The sequence below is a fragment of the Microcaecilia unicolor genome, chromosome 6 (genome assembly GCF_901765095.1).
Source record: "Microcaecilia unicolor chromosome 6, aMicUni1.1, whole genome shotgun sequence".
Taxonomy (NCBI): domain Eukaryota; kingdom Metazoa; phylum Chordata; class Amphibia; order Gymnophiona; family Siphonopidae; genus Microcaecilia; species Microcaecilia unicolor.
The window spans coordinates 61,745,947-61,766,538 of record NC_044036.1 but is presented as its reverse complement, the minus strand read 5'-3'; the positions used below and the strand labels follow the sequence as shown (position 1 = coordinate 61,766,538).

At 42.6% G+C, this 20,592-nt stretch overlaps 1 protein-coding gene across 1 annotated transcript in view; it reads left to right on the top strand.

Moving 5' to 3' along the window:
- Nucleotides 1-1,578: 1,578 nt before the first annotated feature.
- Nucleotides 1,579-20,592, top strand: part of LOC115471884 (vitellogenin-A2-like) — a 98,110-nt gene continuing 79,096 nt past the window's right edge. Inside the window, 12 exon segments of the mRNA XM_030205790.1 lie at nt 1,579-1,636; nt 1,761-1,778; nt 1,889-2,040; nt 8,663-8,914; nt 9,024-9,125; nt 9,127-9,180; nt 9,267-9,330; nt 9,333-9,414; nt 12,019-12,169; nt 14,439-14,596; nt 14,693-14,855; nt 18,576-18,698. Of these exon segments, the coding sequence (XP_030061650.1) occupies nt 1,597-1,636; nt 1,761-1,778; nt 1,889-2,040; nt 8,663-8,914; nt 9,024-9,125; nt 9,127-9,180; nt 9,267-9,330; nt 9,333-9,414; nt 12,019-12,169; nt 14,439-14,596; nt 14,693-14,855; nt 18,576-18,698 (1,359 nt within the window). The 5' untranslated portion in view covers nt 1,579-1,596.

The window sequence follows — 20,592 nt, the reverse complement described above, 5'->3', positions numbered from 1 at the left end:
ATTTCTGGGATAAGCAGTATAAAATGTTTTGCACTTTTTGGGATCTTGCCAGGTATTTGTGATCTGGATTGGCCACTGTTGGAAACAGGATGCTGGGCTTGATGGACCTTTGGTCTTTCCCAGTATGGCAATACTTATGTACATATAAGAACATTAGGGGAAGATTTCATATATGGTGCCTAAAAAATTGGCACTGAAATCAGGGCCGACTAAGTGTATTCTATAATATGGAATAAGCTTAGTTGATATCTCAACACCTAAAACTACATGCATCCATTTACGCCAATGAAAATGTGGTATAAATCCCAACATATAGATTTACATGCACCGGGCATATTCTATAACTACGCATGTAAATTTTGGAACACCCATGAAATGCCCATTTTCCCACCCATAACTATGCCCCTTTTTGCCAGCACATGTTAGAAGTTTGGCACACTTCGTTACAGAATACGCTTACCAAGTTGTGTGCGTAAATTCTATTCAGTGCCAATTTGTGCTCATTAATGCTTAAGTGCTTTTATTAGCACTCATTAGCTTGTTAAGCTTGTTAAGTTACGTGTATTGTTATAGAATTGGCGTGGATCTCTACGCACGCTATATAGAATCTGGGGGTAGGTGCCTATGTTCCTTTATAGAATAGGTTCCTGCTGGGCCCTGTCTGGGCACCTAATTATAGGCACACACTTAGAGAATTGTACCCATGAAGAATTGTACCCATGAAAATGAAGCCATGTAAAGGCTGAACAATGTAATAAAAGCCCATTTACTTGCAGAAATAACTTTGAAAAAGCACTGCTCTAGGCTAACTTTACATTGTAATTCATTTAAAGACATTAAGAACATTCGGTACAGGAAAACTATACTGCTTATGTACTTTCAATTTTGATTGCAACAGAATAGGACTGCAACTGTTAGAAACAAGAAGCCAGGATCAACGGACCACTTGTCTGACCCAACTTGGTGGAGCTTATGCTCTCAGTACACTTTCAGTGTATTTTCAAAGCACTTAGACTTACAAAGTTACAGCAAACTGCTTTGAAAATGAGCCCCCATGTCTCTTGGACACTTTTCTACCCCTTACTATACTGTATTCTTCAAAAGGATAGCAGGTTCTTTTTCTATGAGCCAGAACAGTTAGATAGATTGTTGTTAGATAGGGAAGTGAGATGATGTATATAGCTCAAAACTGTACTACATCACATTAAAAACAGCAGGGGAAAATATTCAGTATTCTGGATTTCCAGTATGTGTTTGCTTTACTTCTCCTTTCAGTCCTGTGATGTGGGCTATATTGTTTTCTTGTTGAGTGCTTTTTGCACTGTTTATTTTGAAAATTTCAATAAATTTAAAAGAAAAAGGATACCAGTTTCCACAAAGCACTGTAAACAAGAAGTTAACAAACCTGCCAGATTTCTGCTAATAGCAAGGAGACCACATGGCAACAACAACAAAAAAAAAATTCAACCCACTGTTTGCCTAATCTGATAGAAACCTGACAGCTCAGCAAAGTGACCAGTCCTAAAAGGTCACATGCTACAGCCTCCCATGTTATATAAGTCACAGGTGGATCTGAGGTCTGCATTTACCATCACCATGAGGGGAATCATCCTTGCACTTCTGTTCACCCTAGTGGGTAAGGTTATGCCTTCTCTTCTGTGATCAAACATGAAAAAGAGAGAGTTAAGATGAAAATCCATTCAAATCTGTATCTTTTCTGATATGTTTTCTTTTTTTTTTTTTTTTTTTTAACTCTACAGGTGGTGAGCATAGCTGGGGTTAGTCAATTTTTTGATATATTCCATCACTTCAATTTCATGATGTATAGACAGTGCATATAGATTAATTGCAGTGATTTTTCACAACACTTTTTTTGTCTTTCTTTTAGAACCTAATTTTAATCCAAGCAAGACTTACGTGTACAAATGTGAAACCACAATCGTAAACATGCTTTCAGGAGGTGGTTCGGCGGAGACTAGATTACAAGTCAGGTACAATATGGAGATCAGTGCACTGGAGCCAAAGTCTTGCTTTGTCCAGGTAAAATGAAATATTTTGAGAGGATAACAATGAAAAGAAGCAAAGTCTGCCATTAAACAGGGTTTCTAGAGTATGGTAATTAGGCCACAAAAAAAATTCTTCGCACTTAAAGGACTGCCTATTTTTCAAAGGCTATGTGCATTGCACTCCTTACCACCCAAAATAAGAAATAAACAGGAATATACTAGATTCCGCAAAATCCTCAAATTGTTCCTATTCAAACAAACTCTCACAAAGAACAACCATATCTCAAACAATTAATTATTACCTGAATTGGTTATTATTCTGTTTATCATTAACTTTCTCTGCTTCATGTACAATTTCTCATTCATAATAAATTTAGGGGGTCTTTTATTTATGTGTGCTGACATTTTTAGGGGATGTTAAAAATAGGTCCATGCTAAACACTAAAGATGCCCATAGGAATACATTGGCGTCTTTAGTGTTTAGCGCATGCCTATTTGTAGCGTGCACTAAAAACGCCGGTGTGCCTTAGTAAAAGACACCCTTTCTAAATGTTAAACATCCATAGCTATCCTAGAATGTTTATGAAATTGTATTGTAAAATTGGATTCTTACAACAAATTACTTTCTTATGCAATATTCTTTATTATGTGTCCTATACTGTTTATTCTAAGCCACATTGAACTCAAACTTGTTTGGGATAATGTGGGATATAAATGTCACAAATAAATAATAAATATTGGAATATAATAATTCTCACCTCCAACGTTCTGACTTGCTGCCTGGGACCGTGGCTCATTCCGAGTTGGTCTGCTAGGCTCCGTAGATCAGGCTGACATCACCGTAGCCATTTTGATGTCAACTTCAGAACCCGGGGGGGGGGGGGGGAACATGCCTCACAGCTGATCCATGTCCAGAGGAGGGTCGCTGGACATGGGTAGCTGGAGGGGGGGCAGGGGAGAGAGGAAGGTCGCTGCACATGGGTGGCTGGAGGGGGGCAGGGGAGAGAGGAGGGTTGCTGGACATGGGTGGCTGGAGGGGGGGCAGGGGAGAGCGGAGGGTCGCTGGACATGGGTGGCTGCGGGGGGGCAGAGGGTCGCTGGACATGGGTGGCTGCAGGGGGGCAGGGGAGAGAGGAAGGTCGCTGGACATGGGTAGCAGGAGGGGGGCAGGGGAGAGGGGAGGTTCGCTGGACATGGGTGGCTGCAGTGGGCGCAGGGGGAGAGGAGGGTCACTGGACATGGGTGGCTGCAGGGGGAGAGGAGGGTCGCTGGGCATGGGTGGCTGCAGGGGAGCCGAGGAAAACCTTGCTAGCGCCTGTTTCATTTGTGTCAGAAACGGGCCTTTTTTACTAGTAAATAAATAAATTGATAAATTTCTGGTGCTAGTCAGCACTGTGCGGTATAACGGCCAGCTCTGTGGGTGCAGTGTTTGCTGAGCACCCCCAATATCAAGCAAGCTCCTTCATTGTGTCTAGAAAGGAGTCATTTGTATTGAGTTTCACAACCTCAGTCATTTGAAAAGTTGGCACCTATGTTGTGCAGTTTTGTGCAGTGATTTCAATTCTTTAGGGGGTAATTGACAAAATGGTGGCAGGAAAAACTTTTGTAATCAAAAATTCCAATTGGAGGAGAACACCTAGGGGGTCTTTTACTAAGCCACGGTAGCATTTTTAACTCATGGTAGAAATCAGCTGGCGGTAAATACCAAGACACCCATTATATTCCTATGGGCATCTCGGCGTTTACCACCAGCTGATTTCTCCCATGAGCTAAAAACACTACCATGGCTTAGTAAAAGACCCCCTAATGATTATTTAAGCCAAATGCTTTGGTTCTGGAAAACTGTACCATAATAACATTTTAAAATTTAATTTAATTTAAAAAGGTAGTGTTCAAGGTGGTTTACAGATAAAAATGAACACTGTATAAGTGGAGTGGTATTTTAAAAAGGACATCCAATTCAGAATAGGGACAAATCAATATGACACATATGGATATCCATTTCTCATTTATTTTAAAATAGGATCTGCCAACATATAGCCTATTCTAAAATACAAGAGAAATGGACATCCATGTGCTGGTGACGTCCAGCATGAACATCCATTTTACAAACTGAAATGTCCAAATTTTGAACCAGGCAAAATAAGAGACATAGACCTCTTTTTGGCAGTATAAGAATATTCATGTTATAAATTGTCCACCTAAGCATCCATGCAGCGTAGAGGATAGCCTAATGGTTAAAGCAGTGAGCTGAGACCCAGGGACCAATTTCAAATCCCTCTTCAGCTGTTTATGATCTTTTTAAATTGTGAGCGCTCCAGGGACAGAAAAATACCTACTGTACCTGAATGTTTACCACTTGGATAGCCTTCAGGCTTTCAGGTTTCTTCTACATTCAGGTACAGTAGGAATTTTTGTGTCCTTGGAGGGCTCACAATTAAAAAAAAAAATTCATGAAGAGCTGAAGTGGGATTTGAACCCGGGTCCACTGCAGTAATCATTAGGCTACTCCTCAGCTTTACATGGAGGTGTATTAAGAAGTTAATTTTTAAGCCACATTGAGCCTGCAAAAAGGTGGGGAAACGTGGGACACAAATGTAACAAATAAATAAATAAAGATTTTTAATACTATGAAGGTCCATAGTTCCTGAAGCTGTCATGGAGCCTGGTACCCCTTGCTAGTTCCACATTCAGGGGAGAGAGGGGACCAGCAACCACTGGGGGATTAATGACTTGGCTTAATCCCTCCAATGGACAGCTTTCTGCAACCTATCGTGCCAAGTACCAGATCTAAATATCAACGTCCATCTTTTTGTACATTGATGTCCTTTCCTTTTCTGAAGTCGGAGTTGGATGTCCATATCTTGGCCATTCCCTAGTCCTGCGTAAAAAACACCCAAGCCGCACCCCCATGCAGTTTTAGATGTCCCTATCCCAGTTCTATAAAATCAAGATTTGGACATCCATGAAATATGGATGTCTAATTGCCGGTTTTCAGGTGTCCAAAATACAAATCGAGCTTCTGAAATATGGGCCATAATCACATAGAATTCCCATTCAAAATAATTAGCACATAAATTATCCTGCCTGTCCTATTATCTTCCCACCCATTCTATAAGATTCATATCATAAGTCCATTACTGAGCAACACCAATTAGACAAACTCAACCACTGCTTATAAACAGTAATTCAATCATTGGTCCTTAACCAACCTCCTCCCTCGGTGTTCAAATAGTATACATTTTTGTAATTGTTTTTTTTTTAATGCAAAAATTCTAAATCCACGATCCAGGACATTAGGAGCAAAAGCTACTTATCTTATCACAGCTTCAAACTTGGGCCACCACAACGGACCCGTTTTGCCAAATGGGGCTTCGTCAGGGGAAGGATGCCCTGTCATAAAGTACTGCTCGAGTAGCAAGTAGTAATATCAGGTTGCCTGACCTGCCGTCAGCTCCACAAAGCACAAGCTTTATAGGACTACATTCTATATATGGCACCTTAAACATCAGCATGGCAGGGGCATAGCCAGACTTCGAGGTGGGAGGGGGCAGAGCCCAAAGGGAGGGGGCACATTTTGGTCCCCCTGCTCACCACTCCCACCACCCTCCACCGCCGCCTTTCCGCCCCCTACCCACTGCCACCCTCCATCCACCCACCACTGCTGCTGCTATACATACCTTGGCTGATGGGGATCCCCAACCCCCGCCAGCTGAAGCACCACCACTGCCGCCGCACATGCCTTTGCTGGTGGGGTCCCCCAACCCCAGTCAGCTGAAGTGCATTTTCCAGCACTGGTCTCCAGCGCTGCCACATTTCCTGCCCTGCTCTCTTCACCTTATGTCATGTCTGGTATGCTTGTTTTAATGAAATTGAGCATGCGCGCATGCTCAGTTTCACTAAAACGTGCATGCTGGATGTGCAGGGAAGAGAGAGCAGGGCAGGAAATGCGGCGGCACCAGAGACCAGCACTGGAAAAATGCTTCAGCTGGTGGGAGTTGGGAACCCCCGTCAGCCAAACCAGGGATAAAGATCCAGTTTTGGAGTGATCCATGCCCCTAAGCCTAGGCATATTCTATAAAGTCTGCCTAAGTTAGGTGCAGTTTATAGAATATGTCAAGGGCCCATCCACGCAAATAAATCTAGTCATGGGAATTTACGCCACATAAAACTTGGTGTAAGTACTGGTGACTAAGTTAGGCGCAGAGCAGGGGTATTCTATAACAATGTGCATCATTTTTAGAAATGCCCACACCCCACCCATTCCACACCCAAGATCGTGCCCCCTTTTCAGCTACACACATTAGAATTTACGTGCACCACTTTACAGAACGCACTTAGCGATTTGTGTATGTAAATTCTAATTAATGCCAATTAGTGTAAATAATTGCTTGTTAAGTTGTAATTATTAGCACTAATTGGCATGTTAAGATAATTAAGTCTAGTCACACTATATGGAATCCGGAGGATACTGTCTGTTGTTTCCTATTGCCTGAGAAAAGATATTCAACTTGAAACATAAACAGGGTTATGTAATCTGTTGGGTTGGTCGTGAGCCCTTGGGCCCTGGCTGAGGCCAGCAGGGCGCCGACCCAGGCCAAGGGGAGACCGACCCACCACCACACACCCCAGCTACACAATACCCCTAAGCTACCCCTCCCCACAGTCCCTCAGGAAGAAGGGAAATAGGCATACAGGCGGGCCTCGCGGCCGAACCGGAACCCACGCACACAGAGCCACTCGTGCGGGCCTCACGGCTGAACGGGAACCCAGACACACACAGGGAGGGGTGAAAGAACCCAGAGGGCCCCCCGGGACCCCAAGATGCCAGACATGCGCTGCCCACCAGCAATAGGGCAGAGGGAGAAACAAAGGACCAGAGCGGGCCACGCCCACCCAGGGGATTAGCGCAGGACAGGGGACTTGACACAGCAACCCCCCCCCCCCCACCAGGGTAGGAAGCCCCAGGCAGAAGCCAGAGGAACCAGACATAAAAGGAAGGCAGAAAGCCTTTGCCTCAAACCCACTGTAGACAGAGGCAAACAGAACACAAAGGGTTAAGCTTGTAGAGCCAGCAGAGAGCGAGTTCCATAAATCAACAAACAATCAGAGAGAACGCTTCCCTTACGGAGAGGGAGCAGGGCCCATAGAACAAACACACTGGCAGAGGCAGGAACACAATACACACAGTACACAAAGGGTTAAACTCACTGAGCCAGCAGGCGGGACACTGGGAAGAGAAATCCTTAAAACAAACAAACAAAGGAGATAACGCTCACACTCAGCCCAGAGCCCGGAGGCTGAGCAATGCCCAGCCCCCACTAAACCAAGGAGCAGCTGACCCTGATTACAGAGCTACACACACACACACACACACACACAGCAGCAGCTAACCCAGAGGGAAGGAAAAGAAAGCTCTAACACAAACACAGATCCCTGTCAGAACCCAGAGCACGTTCTGAGAGAAAACTATCAGGCTTTCCAGTTACCACCAAGCGTAAGTAACGCAAAAGCAGAGGAACTCTTCTTCAGCTGCAGGCTAAAGTACTATCCCCTGACGTCAGCACAAACCCTGGCAGCCAATCAGAAGAGACGCCCCCCCCCCCCCCCTCAACCAAACCGGCAGAATCATAACAGGTTACCTGTGTGCATATACATTATTCTATGAAAAGGAGGTCATGTTCTTTACAGGTGCTAACTCTGAGGGGCACTTTTACTAAGCTGCGTAAGGCTCTATGTCCCAATGCGCCCAATGCGCACGACCATTTTCTGGGGAAAAAAGGCATTTTTGGTACATGCGCTGAAAAATATTTCTGTGCGCACCCAAAGCCTGCGCCTACACTACCGCAAGCCACATTTTACCACGGCTTAGTAAAAGGACCCCTGAAACTCTTAAGGTATGCACTGAGTGCAGATCATGCACCACAGGCCACAAATAGCATTGGAATTTTTTGTTCCTCTCTGTACCAATCTACCTTCCCCACCTTCTGGTTCTGGTTCTTTCATATTGTACTTATATATCATGTTCAGAAACAAGTTATGGAACTCCTATATTATATGGGTGGGTTTTGTGGGGAAGAGGTGGGGTGTTTGGAGTTCTACCATGGGAAAGAGATTTGAAATTGCTGGGAGAGGGGAAATGCAGGATAATTGGGGGGGGGGGGGGGGATGGAAAAAGGGGCGATATATTTTTACATATGTACTTTAGAATTTTGTTAACATTGGAAGAAAGTGTTACCGTGTGGGACAGTTGCTGTTGTATTGTTTGATTTGGTTCTTGTGTTTTGGTTACTTTGGAACTTTGAGCTGTTATTGAATTTGATCTGTCTTCAATAAACATTCTCAAAAAAAACATTTAAATGAAAAGCTCCACATGGGGCACAGATAGAAAAAGAATTCCAGGATACGTGTAGTAGAGCTTTTCACTTTTTGAAGACAATAAGCACTGAAAATTTTAAAGGAAATGAATAGCATACTTTCATGTGGCCATAATACAGTTGTAAGGTGGCTTTTTCAATGAATCTCTATTGAACAGCAGAGCAAAGGTCTCATGTTTATTTCTCTTCTCATCCTCTTCTAAAACTCTCATTGACTTAAGACACAAGGGTAGCATGTCACGAATCCCTATGTCACAACAAACTTACTTTCTGTTTCAGTTCAAAGATGTGCAAGTGAAGGAATACAATGGCATCGGGTCCAAGGATTCATTCACTTCATCCCCCAAGCTGACCCAGGCTCTTGCCGAACATTTAAGTACACCTATTAAGATGGAATACATCAATGGTAACATTCAAAAGATCTACGCTGACTCTAAGACCCCCGAAGATGCTGTTAACTTTATGAAAGGAGCTGTTGCTCCACTACAGGTCATCATAAAGTCATCCCAGTATTCATATGATTTGCAAGAGGTTCGTCTTCACAATTTAAAACTTTATTCTCACAACAGAAATTGTAACTCTGAATCCAGTGTAATGCTTTAGTTTCTAAAGATTAATTGTTCTCTATTGATCTCTACAGCTTGGATTGAGCGGCGTCTGTAAGACAAAGTATGTCATTACGCCAGGGAAAAGTGACTATTCCATCACCAAAATCATAAACCATAAAAACTGTGATGAAAACCGTCGAGGAACACATTGGAATGCCCTATACAAATACCTGTGTATCTTGTCAGGAGGTAGGAATTCACGTTTGGTTGTATGAAATTTAAAGCTTGATTTAACATTATTTGTGATCATCTAATCTATGTTTTGGTGCCTGCAGAGAACAAAGAGCTTAGAAAGAACAACTATAACTGATTACAAGTTGAAAGCAAAGAGGGTGGAGCTCAGATTACTGATATTGATGTCAATCAGGTGATCAGCTTTACCCCATTCTATGAACAAGGTGGATCGGCGATCATGAAAACAAGGTATGATAGGAAATGTAGAATGGGCTGGAACTTACTGAATCAGGTATCAGATTAAAAGTATCAGATACTTTTATTCAACTGCCACACCTTTACAATTCCAGGAGCATTTGCGCTCTTTCAGTGGAAGCATTTCCTTTGCAAAATCACATCCTAATTAGAACTTTTATAGTCCTTTTTCAAAACCAGGATAAACACAGTGCACCAATATCAACGGGTTCATCCTTCCCCATATGGGTCTGAGCAAAAGTCTAAATTAAAAAAAAAAAAACTACTACTGTTGAAAACAATTATATCCAATAAATACTGTTCCCTGCATGAAACATATTTCCAGTTGCTAAGGCCTCTGTCCCAACAGATGGAGAAAAAATTTCAGACGTAAGAGGCAAACAGTTCAGAAATAAATTCTGCGCTGCCTTAAGCACAATCATAGGTATAAAACAAAATCTCCATCACACTTTTAAACTCAGAAATTGTCCATGCAAACAAGTAGACACTCAATCACTTATCTGCAAACACCACTGTTGAAATTCAGCACCGCATTCCAGCCCAGAGAATGCAATCTGGACAAATCCAACATTACTGTGAAGCAAACATCTCTCTCGATAAAGATCTTTGTTTCGCCCACTCCTGGCTGCTCCAGGGGATTCTCAGTCTTCCCCAGGGGCTCCTTTTACAAAGCCGTGCTAGTGATTCTGGTGCGGCAAATGTGACAAAGCCCGTTCAATTCCTATGGGCTTTGTCACATTTGTCACACCAGACTTGCTAGCACAGCTTAATTAAAGGAGCCCCAAGTGCAGAACCTTTCCAATATGGCGCCTTTAACCACTTTTTAGCCAGGCCCATTATTGGAAGGTTTGTGCACTTAGTAAAGACTGAGAATCCCCTGAAGCAGCCAGGAGGGTGGCGAAACAAGGATCTTTGTCAGGAGAGATGTTCGTTACACAGTGAACTCTCCCAGGAATATAACTTACCTTGCACTTGGATTTGGAAAGACAAGTGATTAAGGGGCCCTTTTACTAAAGTGCAGTAAAATCTGGGCTTAGCGCATTCAAATGTAGCACTTTCTCACACGCTAAGCTCAGATTTAATGTACCACTTTTGTAGGGCATTTCTTTCCTTTGTTTAGTTTTTTGTTTGATTTTTTTTGTTTGTTTTTTGCAAGTCCTATGCTAATGTTTCTAGGGAGCACTTACTGCCTCATATTTAGGAAGCACTAAGGGGCCCTTTTACAAAGTGGTGGTACCTGTAGTACTCCAAATTGGGCCTACCGCCAGGTTCGCTTAGGAGCCCAGCGGTACTTCTAGCTACTGGCACGTAGCAAGTTGGGCACTAGAAAATCCTTTCTGATTTTCTAGCACTGGGGGCGTGCCCGGTGGTAATCGGGCAGCACCGGGCTACCACGGAAACCCCTACCAGGGCTCCCCCAGGAAATGGCCATGCAGTGTGTTATAAACTTAACACCTTTTAGTAAAAGGGCCCCTATATCTGAATCCAAATGCATGCTTCTAGTACATAAGTACATAAGCACCCCATACTGGGAAAAGACCAAGGGTCCATCAAGCCCAGCATCCTGTCTCCGACAGCGGCCAATCCGGGCTTCAAGAACCCAGCAACCCCCCCCCCCCCCCCCCCCGACCACCAAAAATAAAAAATAGTCCCAAAGTGAAATAACCCGTAGAAGTATCACAAGAGTGAAGCAGCTGAAATTTGGGCATCAAGACCCTTCCAATCTCCTTCCATCTCAACAGGTGTATTTTGCTCTTGATTTTCATTTCAAGCCCTGCAATTCGTTAAAGATATAGCTTGGTATGTATAGTTTGCTTAGACCTTATCGGCCTTTATGATCTTTAGGGTCAGCTCAAGCCAATTTACTGAAAATGCCATCACATAAGCAACTATGGCTGGATGAATCCAGGAGAACAGCTGTTAGCTGTATCGCATCGCAGTTATAGATTTATTTGTCACTGGAAGTCTGTTTGGAGACTTCCACTCAGAAATTTAAAACAGATATTAAGACATGGCTATTTAGGCAAGCTTTTCATGTAAATTAATCCTAGGTGATTAATGTATTCTTTGGAGATTGCTTTTAAGGAATTTGAAATAATTATCAGACAGAGTTAGGCAGCAGTCTATTATAACTTATGATTTGTTTACCCTTTTATGTCTCAGATTTTACAGTTGTCTTTTGGTTAATAATTGTAGTGCTAAAGATTGCCTCCTTATTGTGTCTGTCTATGTTTTGCTTTTTGTGATTTTATTTTGGGGGTTTTTTTGCTTTTATTTTGCCGTATTTTTACTACGATTGTACAGCGCTCTGATATTTCTCATGAAGAACGGTATAGTATATTAAGGGCTTCTTTTACAAAGCCATGCTAGTGATCCTGGCATGGGAAATAAGAGGAAACCCCATAGGAATTGAATGAGCTTCCTTTCATTTTCCGCGCAGGACTCGCTAGTGCGCCTTTGTAAAAAAGGCCCTAAGTGATCCAAATAGAAAAATGGATAAGTAAGCTGTCTTTTCACATCCAAAACCATATAAATTCTGAGCAGACTATGAAAATAGTAGGTTTTTACTTGTTTAACCCTATTTTATTTTTGCTCTAGACAAGTGATAAAGTTGGTTGCCACAAAAAGTAGTAACAAGCGGTCACCTCAGATTTCCCTAGAGAGCCGTGGAAGCATTCGCTACAGGTTTGATCCAGAGCACCTTCGGATGCCAGTTCACTTAACAAGTGCTGGAAACGTCATTTCAAAGGTAGAGAAGACACATTTTATTTCATACCCTGTTTCTTATTTCACCCATCCCAAATCAACAAACTTCTGTACTGTGATCTTTAGCTAAAAGCATAGTTAAAGCAATGCATCAGCAAACGTTCCTAGAAAGATCCAAAATGATTCCACAAATCATTGCCCTAAAATAGAAACATCCAGCAAGTTTCACAAACCCCTGTGTCCCCACCGAAAAAAAAGCCGAATCAAAAACAAATCTTCTCTCTTGAAAAATAAAACCCATGAGAGTTTTCCTCCTTTATACTACTCATTTTTATTTGAGAATTCTGCAATTAAATTGTATGGCAAATATTGTCAGAAATGTGCACATTTACATATTTATTCATTGCCTTCCCGCATCGAAAGTTACAACTAATGCAATGCACCCAGTAAAAAAAAAAAAAACATACATACAGCTATAGTATAAAACAGAAATCATAACTTTAACAACGTATAATCATGGACACAGCAGTATACTGTCCCCACCCTGTCACCAGCAACCTCCTATATTTTATAAGTCTTTATTTTTCCCAAAATGCTAAATAATTGTGTTCCTGGCAAATAACTAAAGGTATCAGATAGCAAAAGAGGCAAGGATCTGCTCACAGATAGACCAACAAACAGCAAAAGCAGAGCAATGGATGTGAAGAGCAATTATTTATTGCAAGTACCCGATGTGGCCACATTTCGCCAAAAAAGCTGTGTCAGGGTTTTAAAACACTGTCAAGCAATACATACAAAAACATTCAATTAAAACTTGAAAGTTAAAAGCAATCATTTAAATGACATATAAATAAATAATAAATAAATAAATAATGCTTTAAAAATCTTTAGCCATGCAGAATCATAAAGATAAAATGAGACACACATTATATCTTTCCAAAAAATAATAAACATGCATAATTAAATAACATGCACATATATAACCAATGGAGGGGCCCTTTTACTAAGCCACGTGAGGCACCTACATGCAGCCTACATGCATCAATTTTGAGTTACCGCCTGGCTACCACATGGCCCTTGTGGTAATTTCATTTTTGATGCGTTTCTGCTATGTACGCCAGAAAATAATTTTTATTTTCTGGCACGCAGCAGAAACCGGGCAGTAATTGTCATTCTACACGCATAGATGATTACTGCATGGCTAACACATAAGACGTTACCACTAAGTCAATGGCTGGCAGCAAGGTCTCAGACCCAAAATGGGTGCACGGCAATTTTTATTTTGCCGCACATCCATTTTTGCCAAAATTTTTTAAAAAGGCCTTTTTTACAGGCGTGCTGAAAAATGGATCTGCGTGCACCCAAAACACGCACCTACACTAGCACAGCCCATTTTTCGGTGCACCTTAGTAAAAGGGCCCCATAGAACATATGAATGACAAACTTACAGTGACAGTAAAAAATCATGCTTTCTGATAATATTCCAAATACCTTTCTGTAACAGAGTGTGACAAAATAAATGTGTATATGTGTTTGCATAACTTGTAAATGTATACCTGATTTTACCAAAAAGGACATATACCTGGTTTAAAAAAAAAAATAAAAAAAAAGGAGCTTCCCCTTAATCAGTAATAGTGCATCCAAGACAGCCTAAAGTAAAAATCCAAGCCCTGTTTTGATTCTGTACTTTCCTCATTTCCTTCATAGAGGGCAACTGTAACTGGGCATTCTAACCTACAAATGCACTCGATCTGCAGCCCCTCCCTACCTCTCTACCCTCATCTCCCCTTACGTTCCTACCCGTAACCTCCGCTCTCAAGACAAATCCCTCCTTTCAGTACCCTTCACCACCACTGCCAACTCCAGGCTCTGCCCTTTCTGCCTCGCCTCACCCCATGCTTGGAATAAACTCCCTGAGCCCATACGCCAGGCCCCCTCCCTGCCCATCTTCAAATCCTTGCTTAAAGCCCACCTCTTCAATGTCGCCTTTGGCACCTAACCACTATACCTCTATTCATGAAATCTAGACTGCCCCAACTTGACATTTCGTACTTTAGATTGTAAGCTCCTTTGAGCAGGGACTGTCCTTTTTTGTTAAACTGTACAGCGCTGCGTAACCCTAGTAGCGCTCTAGAAATGTTAAGTAGTAGTAGTAACTGGGCATTCTGATCAGCTCTGAATATCTTTGCTGGGGTGTACCAATCAATTTTCTAAATGGTGGCAAAACATAATCATTGCAATGACAAGCTGACTGCTTACTCATCCCTAACCATTCATTCATTCATTCATTCTGTGGTTGGCTTCTGTGACAGGCTTCAGAAATAATGGAACGCTTAGTACAAAACAGCCGGGTTAAGGTCAGTTCAGATGCTCCCTTCCGTTCACTAGAGCTTGTCCAGACCATGCGCAGAGCAGATTATGATCAATGTCGGACACTTTGGGATCAACACAAAGACAAACCTCAGTACAGGTATGGTAGAAAACTACTAGAGCTGATTGGAATTTCTTCCGTATTCTGAGAACTTGTGAATGAGACTTTAAAAAAAACTCTATTCTCTGATTACAGGCATTGGCTGATAAATGCAATTGCTGCAGCAGGGACCCCCAGTTCCATTAAATTTATCAAGGACAAGGTTTTTGATGGCTTCACCTATTGGGAATCTATCCAGGCTACCTCTTCGGGTATCTGGCTGGCGGAGCCCAGTCGTCATACAATTCAGCTAGCTACTGTAGGTTTGCAGGTTTTACCTGTTTCTCCTTTCCATCCTTCAGTCCATATATGATAACTGAGATGCCATATTGTTTAAGAAACATGTCAACACAAGCAAAGACACCCTTGTACAAAAGTAGGAAATGCCATTTGAGGAAGTTTTCTCAGACATGTTGCTCCACAAAAGTAAAATTGTGCATGTGCCGTATTGCCCTCTGTATCATACAAAGCAGCTCCTTATGAATTTTGTGAAAACTGTGAACTGAAGACATCTTTGCCGACCACTTTCAAAAATAACCTTGCTCAACTTAGGCAAGGCAATCTAGTGTTGACCATGTCTCTTGCTACCCAGCTCATTTGCATAGGTAGCAAACTTGTATGTGAGAAAACTGAACAGCTACAGGAAATCACATGGGTTAGTCCATTGGCCTCAATTGAGTCCCTGCTTGCTTAACTTTCCTGCTTATTTTCGAAAGAGAAGGGCGGCCATCTTCCGACACAAATCGGGAGATGGCCGGCCATCTCTCAAGTCCGGCAAAATCGGTATAATAAAAAGCCGATTTTGGCCGGCCTCAACTGCAGTCCATCGCGGAGCCAGCCAAACTTCAAGGGGGCGTGTCAGCAGGGTACAGAAGGCGGGACGGGGGCGTGGTTAAGAGATGGCCGGCTTCTCCCAATAATGGAAAAAAGAAAGCCGGCCCTGACAAGAATTTGGCTGACTTTACTTAGTCCCTTTTTGTTCATGACCAAGCCTCAAAAAGGTGCCCCAACTGACCAGATGACCACCGGAGGGAATGGGTATGACCTCCCCTTACTCCCCCAGTGGTCACCAACCCCCTTCCACCCCCAAAAAAATAAAAATAAAAAACATTTTTTTACCAGCCTCTATGCCAGCCTCAAATGTCAGTATGCAGGTCCCTGAAGCAGTTTGTAGTGGGTGCAGTGCACTTCAGGCAGGTGGACCCAGGCCCATCTCCCCCCTACCTGTTACACTTGTGGTGGTAAATGGGAGCCCTCCAACCCCCCCCCCCAAACCCACTGTACCCACATGTAGGTGCCCCCCTTCACCCATAAAGGCTATGGTAATGGTGTAGAGTTGTGGGGAGTGGGTTTTGGGGGGGATTTGGGGGGCTCAGCACCCAAGGTAAGGGAGCTATGCACCTGGGAGCTATTTTAATTTTTTTTTAATTTTTAGAAGTGCCCCCTAGGGTGCCCGGTTGGTGTCCTGGCATGTGAGGAGGACCAGTGCACTACAAATGCTGGCTCCTCCCACGACCAAATGCCTTGGATTTGGCCGGGTTTGAGATGGCCGGCATCGGTTTCCATTATCGGCAAAAACCAATGCCGGCCATCTCAAACCCAGCCATCTCTGACATTTGGCCAGCCCCAACTGTATTATCGAAACGAAAGATGGCCGGCCATCTTTCTCGATAATACGGTTTGGGACTGCGGCGCCGGCCATATAGATGGCCGCCCATATAGATGGCCGGCGCCGTTCAATTATGCCCCTCTTTATGACCTTTGACATCAGTGTTTCTCAACTGACTCCTGGAGGTACTTAGCCAAGTTTTAAGTATTGACCAGATGAATATATATGAGATAATCTGCATACATTGGATACCTTTTGTATGCAAATCTATCTCATGCATATTCATTGTGGTAATCCTGAAAAACCTGACTTCCTAGGTGTGCCTCTGTTGAGAAGCACAGATCTACTGGATTTTCCTATAAGAAGCTGCCTACGGAGTATATGCTGTTTGACAGAAGCAGGAAATCATTATAATAAATTGACATAGCTACTTACCATCCATGTGATTGAACATACCTGGACTTTATCACGTGTAGTGTTGAAATGCTTCTGCAACCAATATAGTGCATTTTTTGAGAAAATCTAATTAAAGCACAGAATATCTGAAAATGCAAATACAGATGTACAAAGGGATCCTTTTACTAAAGGTGCACTAAGCCCTAATGTGAGCTTAGCATACTGAAGAAGGCTTTACTGCAGGATGCACAAAGAGGTGCTGTAGTAATTTCCCTTTTTGTGCATACTAATCACACACTATTTTGGGGGAGGGATTACTTTTTGAAAGGGGACGTGGCATGGGTGGGGAATGGGTGTGGAAGTGCTAACCAGCTAGCACTTCCACATTTGCGCATACTAACTAGTTAATGCAGAGTTAATGCGGGAGCCTTTAGCATCTGCTAAATGGGAGGCTGTAAGTGCTCCTACGTTAATTATTTGCAGTTGCCGTGCGCTAATGACAAAAGCGCATGACCTACAAATCAAAAAATGAAAAATGCCCTATTTTCTCACTGAGGTAAAAATGGGCTTAGTACATGGGAAAGTCCCACGTTAGGATGGGCTAGGCCCATTTCTTACCACAGCCTAGTAAAATCAGTAAAAAAAAATCTGAGGCAACATTAGAACTGAATGGCTCCTTTTCTGGTCCCAATGCTCATAAAATTCCATTTCATTTTCTATTTAAAAATAACTGATACCAGATCTTTTAAGCATAAGTATTTAGAGGGGTCAGGTGAAACAGCTCCTCACCATATAAAGTGCCTGGTTAGAGCCACTGAAAATGACCAATAAGTGCTGAACTCAAAACCAGCTATTTTGGGAGTGTTCACGGGGCAAACTCGGCACTTGGATGGTTAAGAGTCAGTATTCAGCACTTACTCAGCCAAGGTCAGCACATAGATAGGACTGCATAAAAGTTAGTTCTATCTTTATGTGGTGCCCCATAGCTATTTAAGTGCTAAATATCATACTTAACCCAGGGGCGTAGCCAGACCTCAACATTTGGGGGTCCGGAGCCAAAAGTGTGGGGGGGGGGCACAGTTTGGCTCGCCTCTGTGCCGCAATTCTTGCCCCGCCGCAACACGACACACCTTGACTGTGAGAGCCTAAAACCAAGCATGCATGCGGCATGAGGGGAAGCAGGGCAGGCAATGCGCAGAGAACAGCGCTGGAGAAAGGCTTCAGCTGGCGGGGGTTAGGGACCTCCACCAGCCAAACCAGGGACCCCAGATCCAGTTTGGGGGACCCAGGCCCCCAAGGCTCCCCATAGCTACGCCACTGATTAAATAGCTATGCTGTAGCCAGCTCCGCAAACCCCGAAATTCAATGTTGAAGCTCAAACATGGCCCCATATTAATTTTTCAGGCATAACACCAGTGGTGGTCAGCAAAACGCTGATTGCCACCAGTTGAATATCAGCCCCAGAGTTCTATCTTTGATTAAAAGGTATTTCTTCACCCATTATCCTGAACTAGGGCCCTTTAAAATATATTTATGCATCACTTTAGTAAAGGTAAATGGCTTCAGATATCATGCAGACATTTTACAAAGACATGAGCCAGCTATCATTAATTCCCCACTGTGTCTGTAGAATTATTTTGTTTATTATTTATTTATTTATTAGGATTTATTTACTACCTTTTTTGAAGCAATAAAAATAATAATTACAGCAGTAAAAATATTCAAATAACAGTACAAATATGGCATAATATACTACATTACAGTGTCAACACAATACACAATAAAACATTATGGTCTCTGTTTACTAAAGTTTGCTAACCATATAGACGCCCTTAGAAATATTATGGGCATCACAAGGTTAGCACACGCTAAAAATGCTAATGCGCCTCTAGCATGACTTAGTAAACAGGGCCCTATGTATTCCAGGCTTTGATAAAATTCCTACCTTAACCTGTGTTTTTCTTATTCCTACAGGAATTAGTAACCAGTGAAAAGCTTCAGAAATATCTCCTTGCATACAAGACTGGCATCCTAGCACTTGGATCTTTGATCCACAAATATTGTCGAAAATATCCATGTTCTTCAGAGATTCTAGCTGTAAGTGAATTTTTCTTCTGGGGGGGGGGGGGGGGGGGGGGAGGGGCTTGCAGCATGTGCCATGCACTTCACTGTGAGAACTGAAAAAGCCTCAGTCTCTCTCCTAGTATCTAACTATTGAGAAAGGTCTTTTTAGCGTACTGGTAGATTTATTGTTTGCACGTTTCAGAACAACTATCTTGACATGAGGCCTCCACAGAGCCACCTAAAATGCTTTGCTAAATAACCAGTGTGCTTCAAGAGAGCAATTAAGTTTTACAAAGCCACTTCAGCAGGTATTTTATTTATTTGGATTTTGCTCACACCTTTTTAGTAGTAGCTCAAGGTGAGTTACATTCAAGTACCCTGGGTATTTTTCTGTCCCTGGAGGGCTCACAATCTAAGTTTGTACCTGAAGTAATGGAGGATTGAGTGACTTGCCCAAGAAAAAAAGGAGCAGCAACAGGATTTGCAACTGGTACCTCTGGATGTCAAGACTGGTGCTCTAACCACTAGGCCACTCCTCCCCTCCATGAAAATTATAATAGAAAAGGAATTGCAGGTTTCAGTGGGTACTTTTTTCTCAAGTAATTTTCATAGTGAAAGGGAACATATACTTTCATTTTATACTCTGGTGCAAAAAGCTTGCAGGTAAAAAAGTGCCTGTGAGCTTTGCAGTTATACGGGTAATGAGAAAACTTCTCCCAAACTGTTTCAGGAAGTGTACAGTGATGGTTCCGAAAGCATTGTTAGGACGATGTTCAAAAGCAAATGCGGGCGCTAGAGGCCATTAGTGCTGGACTAGCATCCGCACTAGTGAGCGCAGAATGCTCAGAGGCACTATTATGGGAAACAACGAGTGCGCCAAAGATCAGCACAAATAGCATGCTAATGTAGTCAAACAGATGTTAATGAGGTTATTTCCTATTCCCTCCCAATGCTCAGAGAACAGTACACAAAACAAAGCCACCCTTACCACTGAAAAAAAATTATGCCAGCTCAGAGCAGGCGTCAGGGTGTTTGAAGAGAGGATTTCTCATGATTCTTTCTTTAAAATCTGTCAGTTTGTTCTTTAATTTTGAAGCAGAAGGAAGCCCGTGCAAGCCCCTAAGCACCAGTAGTGAGAAACAAATGTGCATGAGTCCGAGCAAACCTGAAAGTGAACATGCACGTTGGCACCTGTTTCCTGCATATAAATATAAGCTTTCCAAGGAAAAATATTTTAAAAAGCGTATATTTAAAGGCACAGAAAACAGATGCCAATTGTATGCTTCATATTTGGGTTTGCCTGGCGCATGAGCACAGGAGCTGGGCTTACCAGGAAGTTCTTCTGCATATGCACCAAGGACATCCTCCTCCTTGCTTTGCCTGTAGCAGCATGGATATGATTTGCATTCCATTTCCTTTGAACACTGGCGAGCTAACTTTCTGGCGGAATTATTTCTGCACTGTTGGCTTGCCGAGGCAGTTCTGAGCATCGCCCCATCTGTGAGCCAATTTTTAAATGTCAGCTTCTCCCTCAGTTAAAAGCAGGAATCATCAAGCCATTCTAATCCAGTTCAGCATCTCTTCTTTCTTCTTCTCAAGATTAGCACCATTCAATACAGCCCCAGTCCCCAGTACTCCATTTTTGTGACCAAATTTAAAACATCACCTTTGCAACAGGTTACTAACATTAGGAACTGGTTAAAAGAGAGAAAACAGAGATGCTGGTTAAATAGTCAATATTCTCAATGAAGAGAGGTGAATAGTGGAATGCCACCAGGATCTGTACTGGGACCACTGCTTTTTAACATATTTATAAATGATCAAGAAATGGGAACCATGCGTGAGATGATCAAATTTGCAGATGACACAAAATTATTCATAGTTGTTAAATAACATGTAGATTGTGATAACTTGCAAGATGACCTGG